Here is a 15,026-nt window from a genome sequence, read left to right as displayed (position 1 = left end):
ACACTGAGAACACACACTGCACATGGAACACACACAGAACACACACTGCACATGGAGCGCACACGGAACACACGGAGAACACGCATGGAACACACACGGAACACACACAGAGAATGCACACTGCACATGGAACGCACACGGAACACACAGAGAACGCACACTGCACATGGAACACACACGGAACACACACTGCACATGGAACGCACACGGAACACACGGAGAACATACACTACACATGAAACACACACGGAACACATGGAGAACACACACTGCACATGGAACACACACAGAACACACACAGAACACACACTGCACATGAGATCCCACATGGAATACACACAGAACATGAGATCCCACACAGAACATACACAGAACACACACTGCACATGGAGCACACACAGAACACACACTGCACACGAGACCCCACACCCCCACACGGGTCACAGACTGCCCACAGACCCCGCACACGCCTGGCAGATGATGCTGGGGGTGCACTGGGTGTCTGCCCCTGCACTGGGGTGATGCTGGGGGTGCACTGGGTGTCCCCCCACCCGCCCGGCCCTGCGCTGGGGGTGATGCTGGGGGTGCACCGGGTGTCCCCCCCTGCACTGGGGTGACACTGGGGGTGCACTGGGTGTCCCCCCACCCGCCCGGCCCTGCACTGGGGGTGCACTGGGTGTCCCCCCCTGCACTGGGGTGATGCTGGGGGTGCACTGGGTGTCCCCCTCTGCACTGGGGTGACACTGGGGGTGCACTGGGTGTCCCCCCACCCGCCCGGCCCTGCACTGGGGGTGCACTGGGTGTCCCCCCCTGCACTGGGGTGATGCTGGGGGTGCACTGGGTGTCCCCCCCTGCGCTGGGGTGACACTGGGGGTGCACTGGGTGCCTCCCCCTGCACTGGGGTGACACTGGGGGCACACCGGGTGTCCCCCCACCCGCCCGGCCCTGCAGGCTCCCCGGGCCCCGGCGGTGGCAGGGCCACGTGGCGGCTCAGGCCGCCAGCATCGTCACATGCGTGATCCCCCCTCGGCACACGCGTGGCCCCCCGGCCGTGACTCACTGTCCAACGATGCCGGGGCCTGCCGGGAGCTGGGGGGGCCCCACTGCACCTCCCGAGTCTGGCATTACCGACACCAAACCCCTGGCGTCCCGCCCCGGCTCCCACCGGCATCCTGCTGCATCCATCACCAAAGAAAAGCCCTTTTATTCTTGCTGGGGAGAGCCCGGGGGGAGCAAGGAGAAGGAGGAGCTCGGGGGAGGGACTCGGAGAAGCCCCCCAGCACCTGCAGGAGGGGTGGCTGAGCTGGGACCCCCCAACCCCTTCCCTCCTTCTATTCCTAAAGTGACACCAGGGCAGGAAACTCGGAGAGGGAGGGGCTGGGCTGGGCTTTTCCTTGTTCACAGTGAGTCTGGGGGTGGGGAGGGGGGTCCCACGCGCTTGGCCGGGCTGGAGCTGCGCTGCAGGGGGGGTTTTCGCTCCCAGTTCAAATCCCCGGAGCATGTTTGGGGTGAGGGAACAATGGGGAGAGCAGGGAGAACACAGGGTCACACGTGGCAAGCTGAGTGTGCTCAGGGTGCTGGGGAACAGGGCCAGGATTCACCTGTCCTGGTCATGTCAGACCCTGCAGGATCCCAAAATCATTCTGATGAGCTTTTCCAAAAATACAAAATTGGGAAAATGGCTTCTCCAGTGTGGCTGCAGCAGGTCCAAGGTCACGGGGTGGGAGGGAGCAAAGGGGGGAGGTAAATTTATTCCCTGAAAATTCCCATGAGGGATTTGTCACGCCCTCCTCCCCAGCTGGGATGGGACCCTTCCTTCCCCCACCCAAGGGCAGCTATGGGGGCCAGGGGGCAGCGCCCGGGGGCTGGGGAATGGCACTTCACTGAGAGACAGAGAGAAATGGAGGAGAAGAAAAAGCCACGTGTCGTTTGGAGAGTCGGGCAGGAGCTGGGTGGTCTCGGGGTCTGGAGCCCCCCAGCAGCCCCCCTACTCGATCAGTTCCACGTAGTTGGCCGGGAACATCCCGAAGTGGCCGTCGGGGCCGTAGCCGCGCCACCAGCCCTCGTCGATCATCTCGATGTTGGTGATGATGTTCTCGGGATCAAAGGAGATCTCGGTGTCATCAGCTGCAGCGGGACAGAGAGGGGAGTGGGCTCAGAGCACCTGAGCCACCCCAGCCCGGGGCTGCCCAGGGAGGTGGAGCTGCTGGGGGAGTCTATGGAGGTGCTCCAGGGGCTGGAGCCCCTCTGCTCTGGAGCTGGGAATGCTCACCTGGAGCAGAGAAAGCTCCAGGGAAATCTTGGAGCCCCTCCCAGTGCCTGCAGGGGCTCCAGGAGAGCTGGAGAGGGACTCGGGCCAAGGGAGGGAGGGACAGGACAAGGACAGTGGCTCTGAGGGTCTCACCAGCCTGGTAGTCATAGAGTGCCCGGGCACAGAGCCCCTTCCCCGCCAGGTCCAGGGGCTCCTGGTACTCCACCCTGTAGTCGTATTTGGCATCGTCAACTTGCTCCTTCAGGAAGGAGAGGAGAGCAGGAATTACCAGGAAAGCAGCGGGAGGGAAGAGAACAGCAGCGTCCAGTGCCCAGGAATGTCCATCAGCCCCCCGAGGCCGGGGGACCCCTGGCTGGAGGCCCCAGGTGCCCTCTGGAATAAAGCCTGGGCTCCAGGGAAGCTGTGCCACGTGTCTGCCAGATCTCATCCCATGGAAACACCGGGGAGCAGCGGCAGACACCCCTGGACCCCGGGGATCCCTGCTGCAGCACAGGAGGTGAGCTCCAGCTTCTGAAGCGTTTCTGCCAGCACCTGGGCTGGCTGTGGTTTGCTTTCCTTGGGAAAGGCTGAGGGTCACTGAGCCCATCTCCTCCGGAATCCTTTGGAACCTGCTGCACGCTTCCAGAAGGAGAAAAGGCTTGGATGGTTTGGTGAGCACAGGGGAAACCAGAGGGGGCCCAGGGCAGCACAGCCCAGCCCCACAAGGAGCCACTGGAGAGCCCTGGATGCACCAGGAATGAATGACTGGGATTGCCAACGCCAGTGGTCCAGGTGTGCAGAGAAGCAGGAGGAGGAGGAAGGGCTGTGAAAGAGGCTGATGGATCCTCTCCCCACAGTGGTTCTGGCACGTGGCACTGACAACAGCTACAGCAGCCCTGGGGTGCAGGAGGGGTGCCAGGGCCTCAGCACCAGTGTCCCCCACTGGGAGCACTGGGAAGGGACACAGCAGCACCCCTCTGCCACCCAGGCGCCTCCTGAGCACACCTGGGCTCTGGGGTTCTGCCAGAAACCCCAGATTTTCCTATGATTTCAGCCCCAAAAGTGTTCCAGGCTCGTCCTAGGGATGGGACAAGCCACAGCTCCCACACAGATCCCAGAACTCACCTGGGGGGGCTCCTCGTAGATGGCTGAGGGCTCCGGAGGCTCCTCGTACAGATTCTCCTCCACGTGGGACCCTGGCACACCAGAATTGCACCCAGAGTCTCGTCCTAGGGAGGAACAAGGGACCTGTCCCCAGAGCCATGCCCTGTCCCTCAGCTGGCCCAGGCTGCGAGCCGGGTGTCCCTGGGACATCCAGCCAGGGCAGGGAGCGAGCAGGGCTCTGGGGAGCGGGCAAAGGACACGGGAGAGAGCTGCCTCTGACAGGGAAGGGATGCATCGCTCACGATGGAGAGCTTCCCGGGGAGGGGAAGGGCTGGAGCAGAGGTCCTGGCCAAGAGCAGCATCTAGTGGCGACAGTGGCCTGGGGACAGCGGAGCTGGAGCCCAGCACGTCCCTGCTCCAGGGACAGGTGGAACTAGGTGGTCTCTGAGATCCCACCCAAGCAAAACCATGATCTGGGGACAAGGCCAGCCCTCAGTGCCACCCACAGCACCCAGGGAGACCTGTGGGCGCAGCCAGCCCTTCCTGGAATTCCTTCCTGCCCTGACCACTGGCAAGTGGCTGGGCAGGGACGCCTCCCACCCTCCCAGGCTGCTCCAAACCCCTGTCCAGCCTGGCCCTGGGCACTGCCAGGGATCCAGGGGCACCACAGCTGCTCTGGGAACCTGTGCCAGGGCTGCCCACCCTGCCAGGGAACAATTCCCAATTCCCAGTCTCCCATCCACCTCACTGCCAGCAGGAAAGAGCCCAGAGCAGCTCTGGAGCAGGGAATCTCCTGCAGGGGAGTGCAGCCACCTGGGCTGGGCCCCGGGGCCCTTTGGAAAAGCCCCAGCCTGACTGCCAGAGCCCCTGGGGCAGGTCTGGGGGGAGGCTGGGGGTGCACAGAGCCCAGTTCCAGCCCGAATTCCAGAGGAGATATCCTCATCCCCCAGGCACCGAGCCTTCAGCTGAGCACGAGCAGGAACCACCCTCATCCTCAGCATCACACTCAGCCCTGGCTGCAGACAAAGCCCAGGGGGAACCAGCCAGAATCTCCCAGCCCGGCCTCCAAATGCCCAAATGGTGAGATCCGGCTGCGAGGGGAGGAGGAGGAGGAGGAGGAGGAGGATGAGGAAGGCTTTGGGCAGGCAGGGAGCCAGGCACGTACCTGCTGCGGGTGCTGGGGAGGCCGGGGGGGACGCCCAGAGGTCGGGGCTGGGGGAGGCAGGGCTGGAGTTGAGCTCCTTGTGCAGGAAGGGGCTGCGCAGCTTCCCTGCGGGGAGAGGAGGGGGCTGCAGCAGCTCCCAGCCCGCCTGTGCCCCCCACACTGCCCGGCCACCCTCCCAGGCAGGATTTTCCAGCCCTAATCCTGCCTTAGGGAAACAAGTTTGGCAACTGGGCACAGCAGCAGCCGAGGGAAAAATGAAAAATTAAAAAAAATATTTAAAAGGATTTTTTTGAGGAGGGGGAAGAGCTGGAGGGGCCTGCCTCTGGCTCTCCATGGAGACTTTTAGGGCACCAAAGTTCAGACATCAGACTGGGAGGGGATGATGCAAACTGGTTTCTGCCAGTGCATTTCCTGTGGCAGGAGGTGACTGAGCTGGTATCTCCTCATCTCCACCTCCAAACCAAACAAAAGCTGAGCAGAATTCCCAGACAAGCCCTGCCAGCACCAAGATTCCTGCCTACCCTCATCTCTCATCAACTCCAGGGCATTTATCTCCCTTTCCTCCATGAAAACCATCAAATCCTAATGAAACATCTCCAAGTCGGTCTCTCCTCATGATGCCTAACCATCCAAAAAGATATTTTCCCAGCGTGGCATTCCCTCCTCTGCCACCCCTGGCTCGCCTGCCCAAGGCAGCAGGATTCATGCTCCCATCACCAAGTGAAAGCGATTATTCTGAACCAGTTCAAGGTGCTTTGGAGGTGGTTGGGCTAAGGAGGATGAGGAGGAGGGGCAGAGGCAGTCACCCAGGGGTGTCACGCACCCGTCACAGCTACTTCCTCAGCTGCTCTCAGCTCTGCTTTGCAAACTTCCTGATTTCTATCTGAGAGATCAGATCAGGCTCTTCCTACAGCACAAGGTTCTGCTTGGCTGGGGCAGTGCAAAAATCTGGGTGAAATTTCATTCAGTCGGGGTAGATTGCGACAGTGGTTTAACAGATCAAACTCGAATTAAAAAAAAAACAATAACCAAAACCTTTAAGGCTCAGAAGGGGAACCAGAGTTGGGAAATGTGCTCTGTCATTAAAACCTGGCTGGACAGAGCCCAGCAGAGAACATCAGTGTGCAGAGAGCTGTCAGCTGCACCCGTGGCCTCGCTGCCCCCCGGGACCCCTCCAGCAGAGACCCAGCGGGGCCCGGGGCCGCCCCAGCACCCCCCGTGTCCCCAGGCCGTACCTGGCTGTGCCGGCACCCCCGCGTCCCCCGGCCCCGCTCTCTCCCTTTGCTTGAAGATGTCGCGGGGGTTGACGGCTCTCTGCGCGATCAGCGTGGCCGCCTCCTGCCCGGGTGGTGCCAGTCAGGGCCAGCGGCTGGGGCAGGGCAGCAGCCCCTCTACCCGGCCCAGGGCAGGGCAGCAGCCCCTGTACCCAGCCCAGGGCAGGGCCAGCAGCCCCTGTACCCGTCCCCAGGCTCAGGGCAGGGCCAGCAGCTGGGGCAGGGCAGCAGCCCCTGTACCTGGCCCAGGGCAGGGCAGCAGCCCCTGTACCCGTCCCAGGGCACGGCCAGTGGCTGGGGCAGGGCAGCAGCCCCTGTACCCGGCCCAGGGCAGGGCAGCAGCCCCTGTACCCGTCCCCAGGCTCAGGGCAGGGCCAGCAGCTGGGGCAGGGCAGCAGCCCCTGTACCCGGCCCAGGGCAGGGCAGGGCAGCAGCCCCATCCCCAGGCCCAGGGCAGGGCAGCAGCCCCTGTACCCGGCCCAGGGCAGGGCAGCAGCCCCTGTACCCGTCCCAGGACACGGTCAGTGGCTGGGGAAGGGCCAGCAGCCCCTGTACCCGGCCCAGGGCAGGGCCAGCAGCCCCTGTACCCGGCCCAGGGCAGGGCCAGCAGCCCCTGTACCCGGCCCAGGACACGGTCAGTGGCTGGGGCAGGGCCAGCAGCCCCTGTACCCGGCCCAGGGCAGGGCCAGCAGCCCCTGTACCCGGCCCAGGGCAGGCCAGCAGCCCCATCCCCAGGCTCGGGGCAGGGCCAGCAGCTCCTGTACCCATCCCCAGGCTCGGGGCAGGGCCAGCAGCCCCTGTACCCATCCCCAGGCTCGGGGCAGGGCCAGCAGCCCCTGTACCCGTCCCCAGGCTCAGGGCAGGGCAGCAGCCCCTGTACCCGTCCCCAGGTTCGGGGCACGGCCAGCAGCCCCCGTCCCCATCCCCATCCTGGGCCAGCAGCCCCATCCCCAGGCTCGGGGCAGGGCCAGCAGCCCCTGTACCCAGCCCAGGGCAGGGCCAGCAGCCCCTGTACCCGTCCCCAGGCTCGGGGCAGGGCCAGCAGCCCCTGTACCCGTCCCCAGGCTCGGGGCAGGGCCAGCAGCCCCTGTACCCAGCCCAGGGCAGGGCAGCAGCCCCCATCCCCATCCCCATCCCGGGCCAGCAGCCCCAGCCCTGCTCACCTGGGCTTTCTCCACCGACTCACTCCTCCTGACGCCCCTGCGCTCCTCGGCGCGCTCCTCCTGCGGCGGGGACAGCGCTGGGCAGCCAGCCGCCCTCCGGCCCCGCCAGCCCCCTGCCAGAGCCCCCTGCCCCCCACACGCCCCCTCTGCCCCCCAGGAGCTGCGGTGGAAGGGGGATGAGGGGCAAACCCCGGATCCGGGAGGGAGACGCGGGAATTCTGGGCTGGGAGCGGGGACTCGGTGTCACGGAGCTGTGGAACGGTTTTGGGTGGGAAAAGCCTCCGAAAGCACCAGGTCCAGCTGCTGCCAGCACAGCCAAGGCCACCACTGACCCACGTCCCCAGGTGCCACAGCCACACAGCTGTGTGCCAGCGCTGCCCTGGGCCGGACAACCCTTTCCATGAAGGAATTTCCCCAGTATCCAACTTAAACCTCCCCTCTGCAACTTGAGGCCATTTCCGCTTGCCTTGTCCCCTCCACCATGGATAACCCTCGCCTAGGGCCAACACCAGAGCTCACCCACTGCTGCTGCTCCCTGTCCCTGTTCTCAGCCTCCTGCTGCTGCTGGAGTCTCCTGTGGGGACAAATGGGTTAAAACTGAGGATTTGAGACCTCACCTCACCACCCCAAGAGCCTGGGAATAGCACCTAAAGGTTATCTCTCACTTTGGTAATGCTCCTCCTCACTTCAGGGCCAGACAAGGTGCTACAAGGTGCTCTCCTTGAGGAGAGGAGCACGAGGAGAGGGGCAGGAGCTGCTCCAAGAGGTGGGATCATTCCAGGGAAATCTCTTCCTTGGGAATACGGACATGAGCATCTCTATATGGGAGATGGGCAGATTTCCCCGGAGTCATCCCCGTGGGGCTTGGAGCTCCCTGGACCTCTGACACCCCAAAAACAGGGGCCATGGGTGCCAGGCAAGAGTTTGGTAAGCAGAAGGGAGAGCAGTCCTGGAGCAGGATCCACGGGCAGGGGGACTCGGGGGTGATGCTGGACCAGCAGCCAAGCTCCTTGGGGGTTAGCCAGGGAGATGAGGGGTTAGCCAGTCCCTCCTCAGCTGGAGTGAGATCCCCTCACATCTGTTCTCTTAAAGGAGATTTCCTGGGACTGCAGCAATCCCCGCAGCGGGAAATGCATGGCATCCACCACTCGCTAAGGAACAAACTCTGCTGGAGCGGGGGCAGCTCAGAGAGGCACTGACGGGGACCACAGGGACCCCAGGGAGCAGGACAGGCTCTGATCCCCAAAACCCCACTCACTTCTGGGCTTCGATTTCACTGGATCTGGCTCTGAACATCTGCTCGCGGCCCGCCGCCTCCTGCAGCTCCCGCTCGCGCCGCTCGCGCTCCAGCCGCTGCCGCTCCTCCTCCGCCCTCCTCTTCTCCTCCAGCCGCCGGTTCTCCTCGTCCTTCTGAGGGCAGAGGCGCGGGGCCGTGGGCGGCGGGGCTCCCCGGGGCGGGGGTCCCGCTGCCAGCGCCGGAACCCCCCGGGAACCTCTGCACCCGGGGCTCATGGTGGGTCTGGGGGCACAGGGCGGGTCTGGGGCTCATGGTGGGTCTGGGGGCACAGGGCGGGTCTGGGGGCACAGGGCGGGTCTGGGGGCACAGGGCGGGTCTGGGGGCACACGGCGGGTCTGGGGCTCATGGTGGGTCTGGGGGCACAGGGCGGGTCTGGGGGCACAGGGCGGGTCTGGGGGCACAGGGCGGGTCTGGGGCACAGGGTGGGTCTGGGGGCACAGGGCGGGTCTGGGGCTCATGGCGGGTCTGGGGGCACACGGTGGGTCTGGGGGCACACGGTGGGTCTGGGGGCACAGGGCGGGTCTGGGGGCACACGGCAGATCCCGGGGCTCATGGTGGGTCTGGGGGCACAGGACGGGTCTGGGGGCACAGGACGGGTCTGGGGGCACAGGACGGGTCTGGGGCACAGGACGGGTCTGGGGGCACAGGGCGGGTCTGGGGCACACGGCAGGTCCCGGGGCTCATGGTGGGTCTGGGGGCTCAGGGTGGGTCCCGGGGCTCAGGGTGGGTCTGGGGCACACGGCGGGTCTGGGGGCACACGGTGGGTCTGGGGCACACGGTGGGTCTGGGGCACACGGTGGGTCCCGGGGCTCATGGTGGGTCTGGGGGCACACGGTGGGTCCTGGGGCACACGGTGAGTCTGGGGGCACACGGCAGATCCCGGAGCTCATGGTGGGTCTGGGGGCACACGGCAGATCCCGGGGCTCATGGTGCACCCCGGGGCACTTTTCCAGTCAGGAGGTTCACATGTTATTGCTTAACCCCATAAAAGCCAAGGTGAAAGGGGAGGAAAGAGGGAGCAGCCCTGGCAGAGCCAAAACCCCGTTTCCTCCCCCAGCTGGGGTGTGCCAGGGGCTGGGAGTGCCAGGAGAGCCGAGGTGCATCCCAGCCCTCCCCAGCCCTGAGCCAGATCCAGGTGAGCCAAAGGAGATGAGGCAGCCCCTTCCCCTCAGGACGCAGCCCCTCCTCTCGGAGCACCCCACGGCAGCAGCTCTGCATCCCCGATTCCAGGCAGGACTCCCCAGCTCCCAGACACGGAACAAAAACTGGAGAATCATCTCCAGCCAAGCCCACTTTGGCTCCGAGGCGCACTTTCACTCACCTCTGCTTTGGCCCAGAAATTGTCCTTATTGACCCTCTTGATCTCGGACATCGCGTTCGTCTTCTGGTACACAGAGCCCTGAACAAGGCACAGAGAAACCACCTTTCTGGCATATTTTGTCAAAAGTCAGCCCAAATCAGCGCAGCCTGGGACTCCCCTTGGAGGTTCCCATAACCTGATGCTTTGCCCCACGATTTATGGAGGGCTGGGTGAGGCCAGCGATGTGCACGTTGCCAAAATAGGGAATTGCTGGTCCTGGCACAGGTGGCTGCTGTGCCCTGGGAGTGCCCAAGGCCAGGCTGGATGGGGCTTGGAGCAACCTGGGAGAGTGGGAGGTGTCCCTGCCCATGGCAGGGGGTGGGACTGGGTGGGCTAGAGCCCCTTCAGGCACAGAAGGGGCTCCCTGGACCTTCCCTTCCTCCTCCAGGCTGAACAATCCACAGAGCTGCCCCTTCCACCATGGGATGAACACGGTCCCAGACCTTTCCTCCCACCCAGAGGTACCCAAAAGCCCTCAGTGACCCAACTGACCACGGGAGCCTGGGGCCCCGAGTCCTGGAACTTGCTGCTCTCCTTGTGGAAGCTGTAGTTGGCCCCGGAGGCCTTGGCCACCTTCTCCATGATGAGCTCGGGCTCCACGTCCTCCTCTGCCCGGGCATTGATGGTGACGTGAGCCCCCTGAGCAGGAGGAGCCAGGACAGCGGTCAGGGGGTCACTCTGGGAGCCCCCAGACCCACCACCCTGCCCTGGGAGGTCCTGCCTGTGCTCCCGAGGGAAGGAAAAGGCTTCTGCCGAGGAGGAGGAAACACCCAGAGGGATTTTTGGACTGGAAGATGTCCCTGAGGGCGGCAGGGGGGTAGGCAGGGATGGCCTCAGGTCCCTCCCACCCAGAGCATCCGGGGCTGCCTGAGGGGAGCAGGGTCAGACCTTCAGGAAGTTGGCCACGGTGCTGACGTGGTTGGCACAGGCTCCTTTCCGCACGTCATTGACACCTTCCCCCGTCTGCAAGGAGACACCGGCAGCTCACCTGAGCCCCTCGGGCTGCAGCACCTGCATGTGAGCCTGGGCCCCTCCCCAAGCTCACCTGGGCCCCTCCCCAGCTCACCTGAGCCCCTCGGGCTGCAGCACCTGCATGTGAGCCTGGGCCCCTCCCCCAGCTCACCTGAGCCCCTCCCCAGCTCACCTGGGCCCCTCGGGGTGCACTGAGGGCTGCAGCACCTGCATGTGAGCCTGGGCCCCTCCCCAAGCTCACCTGGGCCCCTCCCCAGCTCACCTGAGCCCCTCGGGCTGCAGCACCTGCATGTGAGCCTGGGCCCCTCCCCAAGCTCACCTGAGCCCTTCCCCAGCTCACCTGAGCCCCTCCCCAGCTCACCTGAGCCCTTCCCCAGCTCACCCGAGCCCTTCCCCAGCTCACCTGAGCCCTTCCCCAGCTCACCTGGACCCCTCCCCAGCTCACCTGAGCCCCTCCCCAGCTCACCTGGACCCCTCCCCAGCTCACCTGAGCCCCTCCCCAGCTCACCTGAGCCCCTCCCCAGCTCACCTGAGCCCTTCCCCAGCTCACCCGGACCCCTCCCCAGCTCACCTGAGCCCTTCCCCAGCTCACCTGGACCCCTCCCAAGCTCACCCGAGCCCCTCCCCAGCTCACCCGGACCCCTCCCCAGCTCACCCGGGCCCCTGGAGCTCTGCAAGGGGCTCGGAGGCGTCCCCGGAGCCGTGTCCTCCCCAGGCTGGCCCCAGCTGCCCCGAGGGCTGTCCCCACTCACCCAGTTGACCAGGACGTATTTGGGCAGCCCCGAGTTGGGATCCTTCACGCGGCAGAAGCCGTACATCACCTTCCCGCTGTTGAGCTCCTCCACCATCTCCTGCAGCCCCCCGTCTGCCCGGGGGAAGGAGAGGGGTGAGTGCAGCCCCCCGGGCGTGCGGGGAGCAGCCAGCCCCGTCCCAGCTCTGCTGGATGTGGCTCACCAGGGGCTCGGAGCCCGTGCTTGCTCTGCAAACACGGCCTGAGCATTTACCACCCGTGGGAGCCAAGCCCCCGCCTCTGCTCGCCCACTGCCACCCCCAGCAGCCTTCATCACCCAGCTCCTCTTCCTCGGGCCTTTGCAAACCCCACACGGGCCGATCCTGGATCTCAGGCCTGAGAGAGAAGGGGAAGGAGCTGCTCACGCTCAGTCAATTAGAAGCTTTAATGAGAGCAGGCAGCTGCCAGCTTTGCCCACAGGTTCCTGCACAAAGCCCGGCTCAGAAGCACCTCTGTGAGCGGGGCAATGGGGCTGGGAGTGGCGGAGGAACTGGCTGAGCCTTGTTCCTGCTTTGCAAGTAGAGAAGGAACCAAAAGGGCAGCACGGGGCAAGGTCCTGCCAGGGCAGCACGGGGAAACTCCTGCCTCGACGCCTCCCTCCCTGTTACACCCACCTAGAGTGGTCTCAGTGCTGGTTTGAGCACCTGGGAGTGAACCCCAGAGGGAAAATCCCACACAGGGCTCAGGCAGGGGCGATGGAAAGGGACCAGCATTGCCCCCACTACATCCATAACTACCAGGAAAGGAGGAAAACCATCAAAAATGCAGACTCTCATCTCAAAAATATTCCCCCAGACCACAGTTCCTCCTGTGCTGGGCTGGCTGAGCCCTGAAAAGTGGGAAAAGAGCCACTGGTCCCTGTCAGCCCTGGCAGGAGCAAAGAGACCAACACAGCTCACTCCGCTCTGCAGCATCACCCGATCACTTCCTTCTCCCTATTAAATATTTATGATTTGGCTCTAAATTTGGCTCCAAACCCGGCAGGGAAGTTGAAGGTTGGAAGTCTGAAGCTGGTTGGTGAGCGCTGGCTGGGGGGAGCTCGGGGCATGCTCTCTGCAGCTCCCCAAAACTCCCCAAAATTCCCCAAAACCCCATCTGGGATTTGACAAGAGTCCTCCTCAACAGAATTCCCCAGCACCAAAGCCCTGGCTCCGTGGGCTCCACCTGTGGGACATCCCAGAAACTTCCACAGGCTGGGAAAAGCACTTGGAAATCACAGGAGAAGCTGGGGAGGGATGAGAAGATGCAAATGCCAAGCGTGGGGAAACCAGCCTGGTGCTGCTGCCCGGAGGCTTCGGCTTCACAGCCAGCGGGGCTTGGGTGGGAATCAGACAAAAACAAAATAAAATGAAAAAAATAAAACAGAACTGCAGGAAGAAGGGAACTGGACATGAGGGGATTTAGGAGCACCGAGTAGGGAGGCCTGGATGAGTGAGTGGCTTTGGAGGACCACGTGGCCCTGCCTAAATCCGGGATCTAAAATACTTGAGGGGTGCAAAGAGGGGCCAAGATCCAAACTTTGCATCCCCTGGAAGGGAGGCAAACGAAAGGAAAGGGGAAGCAGAGCTGGCACTGAGGCTCTGCTCCAGGTCCCTCACTCTGAAATCCCACTGGACACCCCGACACAGCTCCCAGCCCTGTCCCAGCAGCATGGGCACCCCAAAACACCCCCGGGGATTAAACCCCCCGACATCTCAGGCCCCAGACACCTGGAAATGGGGGATGGTCCCCAAAATCCTCACCTCCAGAGCCAGCCACTCGCAGGTCATTGCTGTTGCCTTCGTAGGTGAAGAGAGCCCTAAAATGAAGGCAGAAATGGGATTTTTGGCCAGCACAGCGCTTATCTGGGGTGTTCCCACACCCCTGGCGCCTCCCGAGGGGCAGAGCCCCAGAGGGACCCGCCACCCCCAGCCCGGGGACCCCCTGAGCCCCCCAACCCCGTCCCCAAATCCCCCCGTGTCCCCCAGACCCACCGGCCCATACCTGCCCTCCCCCCCCGCCCATCCCCATCCCCTCCCCACCCCCTCGCATGGCCCCGCACCCCCATCCCCCACCCGCCACCCACATCCCCGAGCCCGTCCCGGCCCCCACCCCCACCCATCCCCACCCATCCCCGGTGCCGGTCCCGGTGCCGGTGCCGGTCCCGGTGCCGGTGCCGGTCCCGCACCAGTCCGTGCGGCTGCCCGCCGCCACCACGCTCCCGTAGGCCTCCTGCAGCGCCCGCCCGTTCTTGGCCAGGTTCAGCGCCATGGCCGCGCCCGCTCCGCCCGCCGGTGCTACCGGCACCGCCCCCGGTACCGCCCCGGGGTGATACCGGCACCGCCCCGCCGTGATACCGGTACCGCCCCCGGTACCGCCCCCGGTACCGCCCCGCCGTGTACCGGCCCCGCCCCCGGCCCCGCCCCCGGCCCCGCCCCCGGTACCGCCCCGGGGTGATACCGGCACCGCCCCCGGTACCGCCCCGCCGTGTACCGGCACCGCCCCCGGTACCGCCCCCGGTACCGCCCCGCCGTGATACCGGCACCGCCCCCGGTACCGCCCCCGGTACCGCCCCGCCGTGATACCGGCACCGCCCCCGGCACCGCCCCCGGTACCGCCCTCGGCCCCGCCCCCGGTACCGGCCCCGCCCCGTGCAGCCCCGCCCCACCAGGCCACGCCCACGGCCCATAGACCCCGCCCCTAATTTCACAGGCCACGCCCCCGTGAGGCTAGACCACGCCCCCGAGCGCGAGAATCCCCCCAAATTGCAGAGCCCGCCCCCAAAAACCCCGGCAGGGAGACCCCCCAACAGACAGGCCCCGCCCCTTGCGGGGTCCCTGCGGACCCCCATCCCCGGGGCTCCCGGGGCTCCCGGGGCTCCTCTGCCCCGGGGCGGTCCGGGGTACCCGGCCCGGTTCGATTCTGGGAGACCCCCGCCCAGCGGGGTCCCGCAGCTCCGGTTCTCGGGGACCCCATCCCGCGCTGTCCCGGTTCTCGGGGACCCCATCCCGCCTTGTCCCGGTTCTCGGGGACCCCATCCCGCCTTGTCCCGGTTCTCGGGGACCCCATCCCGCGCTGTCCCGGGACAGCCGCCCCGGTTCTCGGGGTTCTCTGCGGCAGCGCAGCCCCGGCAGCACCGCCCGCAGCCCGCGCAGCGCTCCCGCGGCCCCGGGGGCAGAAAATCGCCTTTTTCGGGGTTTCCCCCATTTCCCAGCCTGAGGAGGGGCACAGCGGGGATGTCGGAGGGTACCGGGGCTTTTTGGGGCTGTAAATGCGTCTCAGTTTCAGCCCCAGTTATCAAAATGGTGCCGCTCGCCCCGCCGTGGCGATGACCCTCCCGGAGCGGCGCTCTCGGGGGGCAGCCGGGGGACACCGGAGGGGGCTGCGGGAGGGAGCGGCGGCGGCCCCGGAGGTGTTAATGGGACATTAGCGGCTCATTGTCCCCCCGCCGCCCACACCCGGCCGGCACCGCGGGGGAAGCGCCGGCCGGGCCCCCTTTCTCCCCCCGAGCCTTCCTCCACCCGCGGGGCTCCCTAAAGCTGGGAGAGCAGCAAGGACGGGGAAATGGAAGGGGGGATTCCCCCCAAAAATCCTGCGGCGTCTCAGCTCCCCCATCCCCCGCGGGGCCACGGGGGGAGCAGCTCCCCGGTGAGCCCCCCACCACCTTCACG

The 15,026-nt window shown here is 65.3% G+C and overlaps 1 protein-coding gene across 2 annotated transcripts; it reads right to left on the bottom strand.

Moving 5' to 3' along the window:
* Positions 1-1,184: 1,184 nt before the first annotated feature.
* On the bottom strand, positions 1,185-13,645 carry DBNL (drebrin like). 2 transcript variants are annotated; one of them, XM_077789282.2, is made up of 14 exons: positions 13,544-13,645; positions 13,119-13,174; positions 11,339-11,451; positions 10,503-10,577; positions 10,107-10,253; positions 9,576-9,653; positions 8,216-8,367; positions 7,477-7,531; positions 6,958-7,017; positions 5,756-5,858; positions 4,521-4,625; positions 3,377-3,480; positions 2,405-2,510; positions 1,185-2,127 (listed from the first exon to the last, which is right to left on the bottom strand). In XM_077789282.2, the coding sequence occupies exons 1-14, from the start codon at positions 13,624-13,626 to the stop codon at positions 1,988-1,990; spliced, it is 1,377 nt and encodes a 458-aa protein (XP_077645408.1). In that variant the 5' UTR covers positions 13,627-13,645; the 3' UTR covers positions 1,185-1,987. The 2 variants fall into 2 exon arrangements, with proteins under 2 accessions (XP_077645408.1, XP_085415519.1); XM_085559393.1 differs by having other exon boundaries at positions 8,216-8,364.
* Positions 13,646-15,026: the final 1,381 nt, after the last annotated feature.

The sequence above is a fragment of the Lonchura striata genome, chromosome 22, assembly GCF_050655825.1.
Source record: "Lonchura striata isolate lonStrDom1 chromosome 22, ASM5065582v1, whole genome shotgun sequence".
NCBI lineage: Eukaryota > Metazoa > Chordata > Aves > Passeriformes > Estrildidae > Lonchura > Lonchura striata.
Note: the sequence above shows the minus strand (reverse complement) of the source record. Positions and strands in the feature narration are given on the sequence as shown.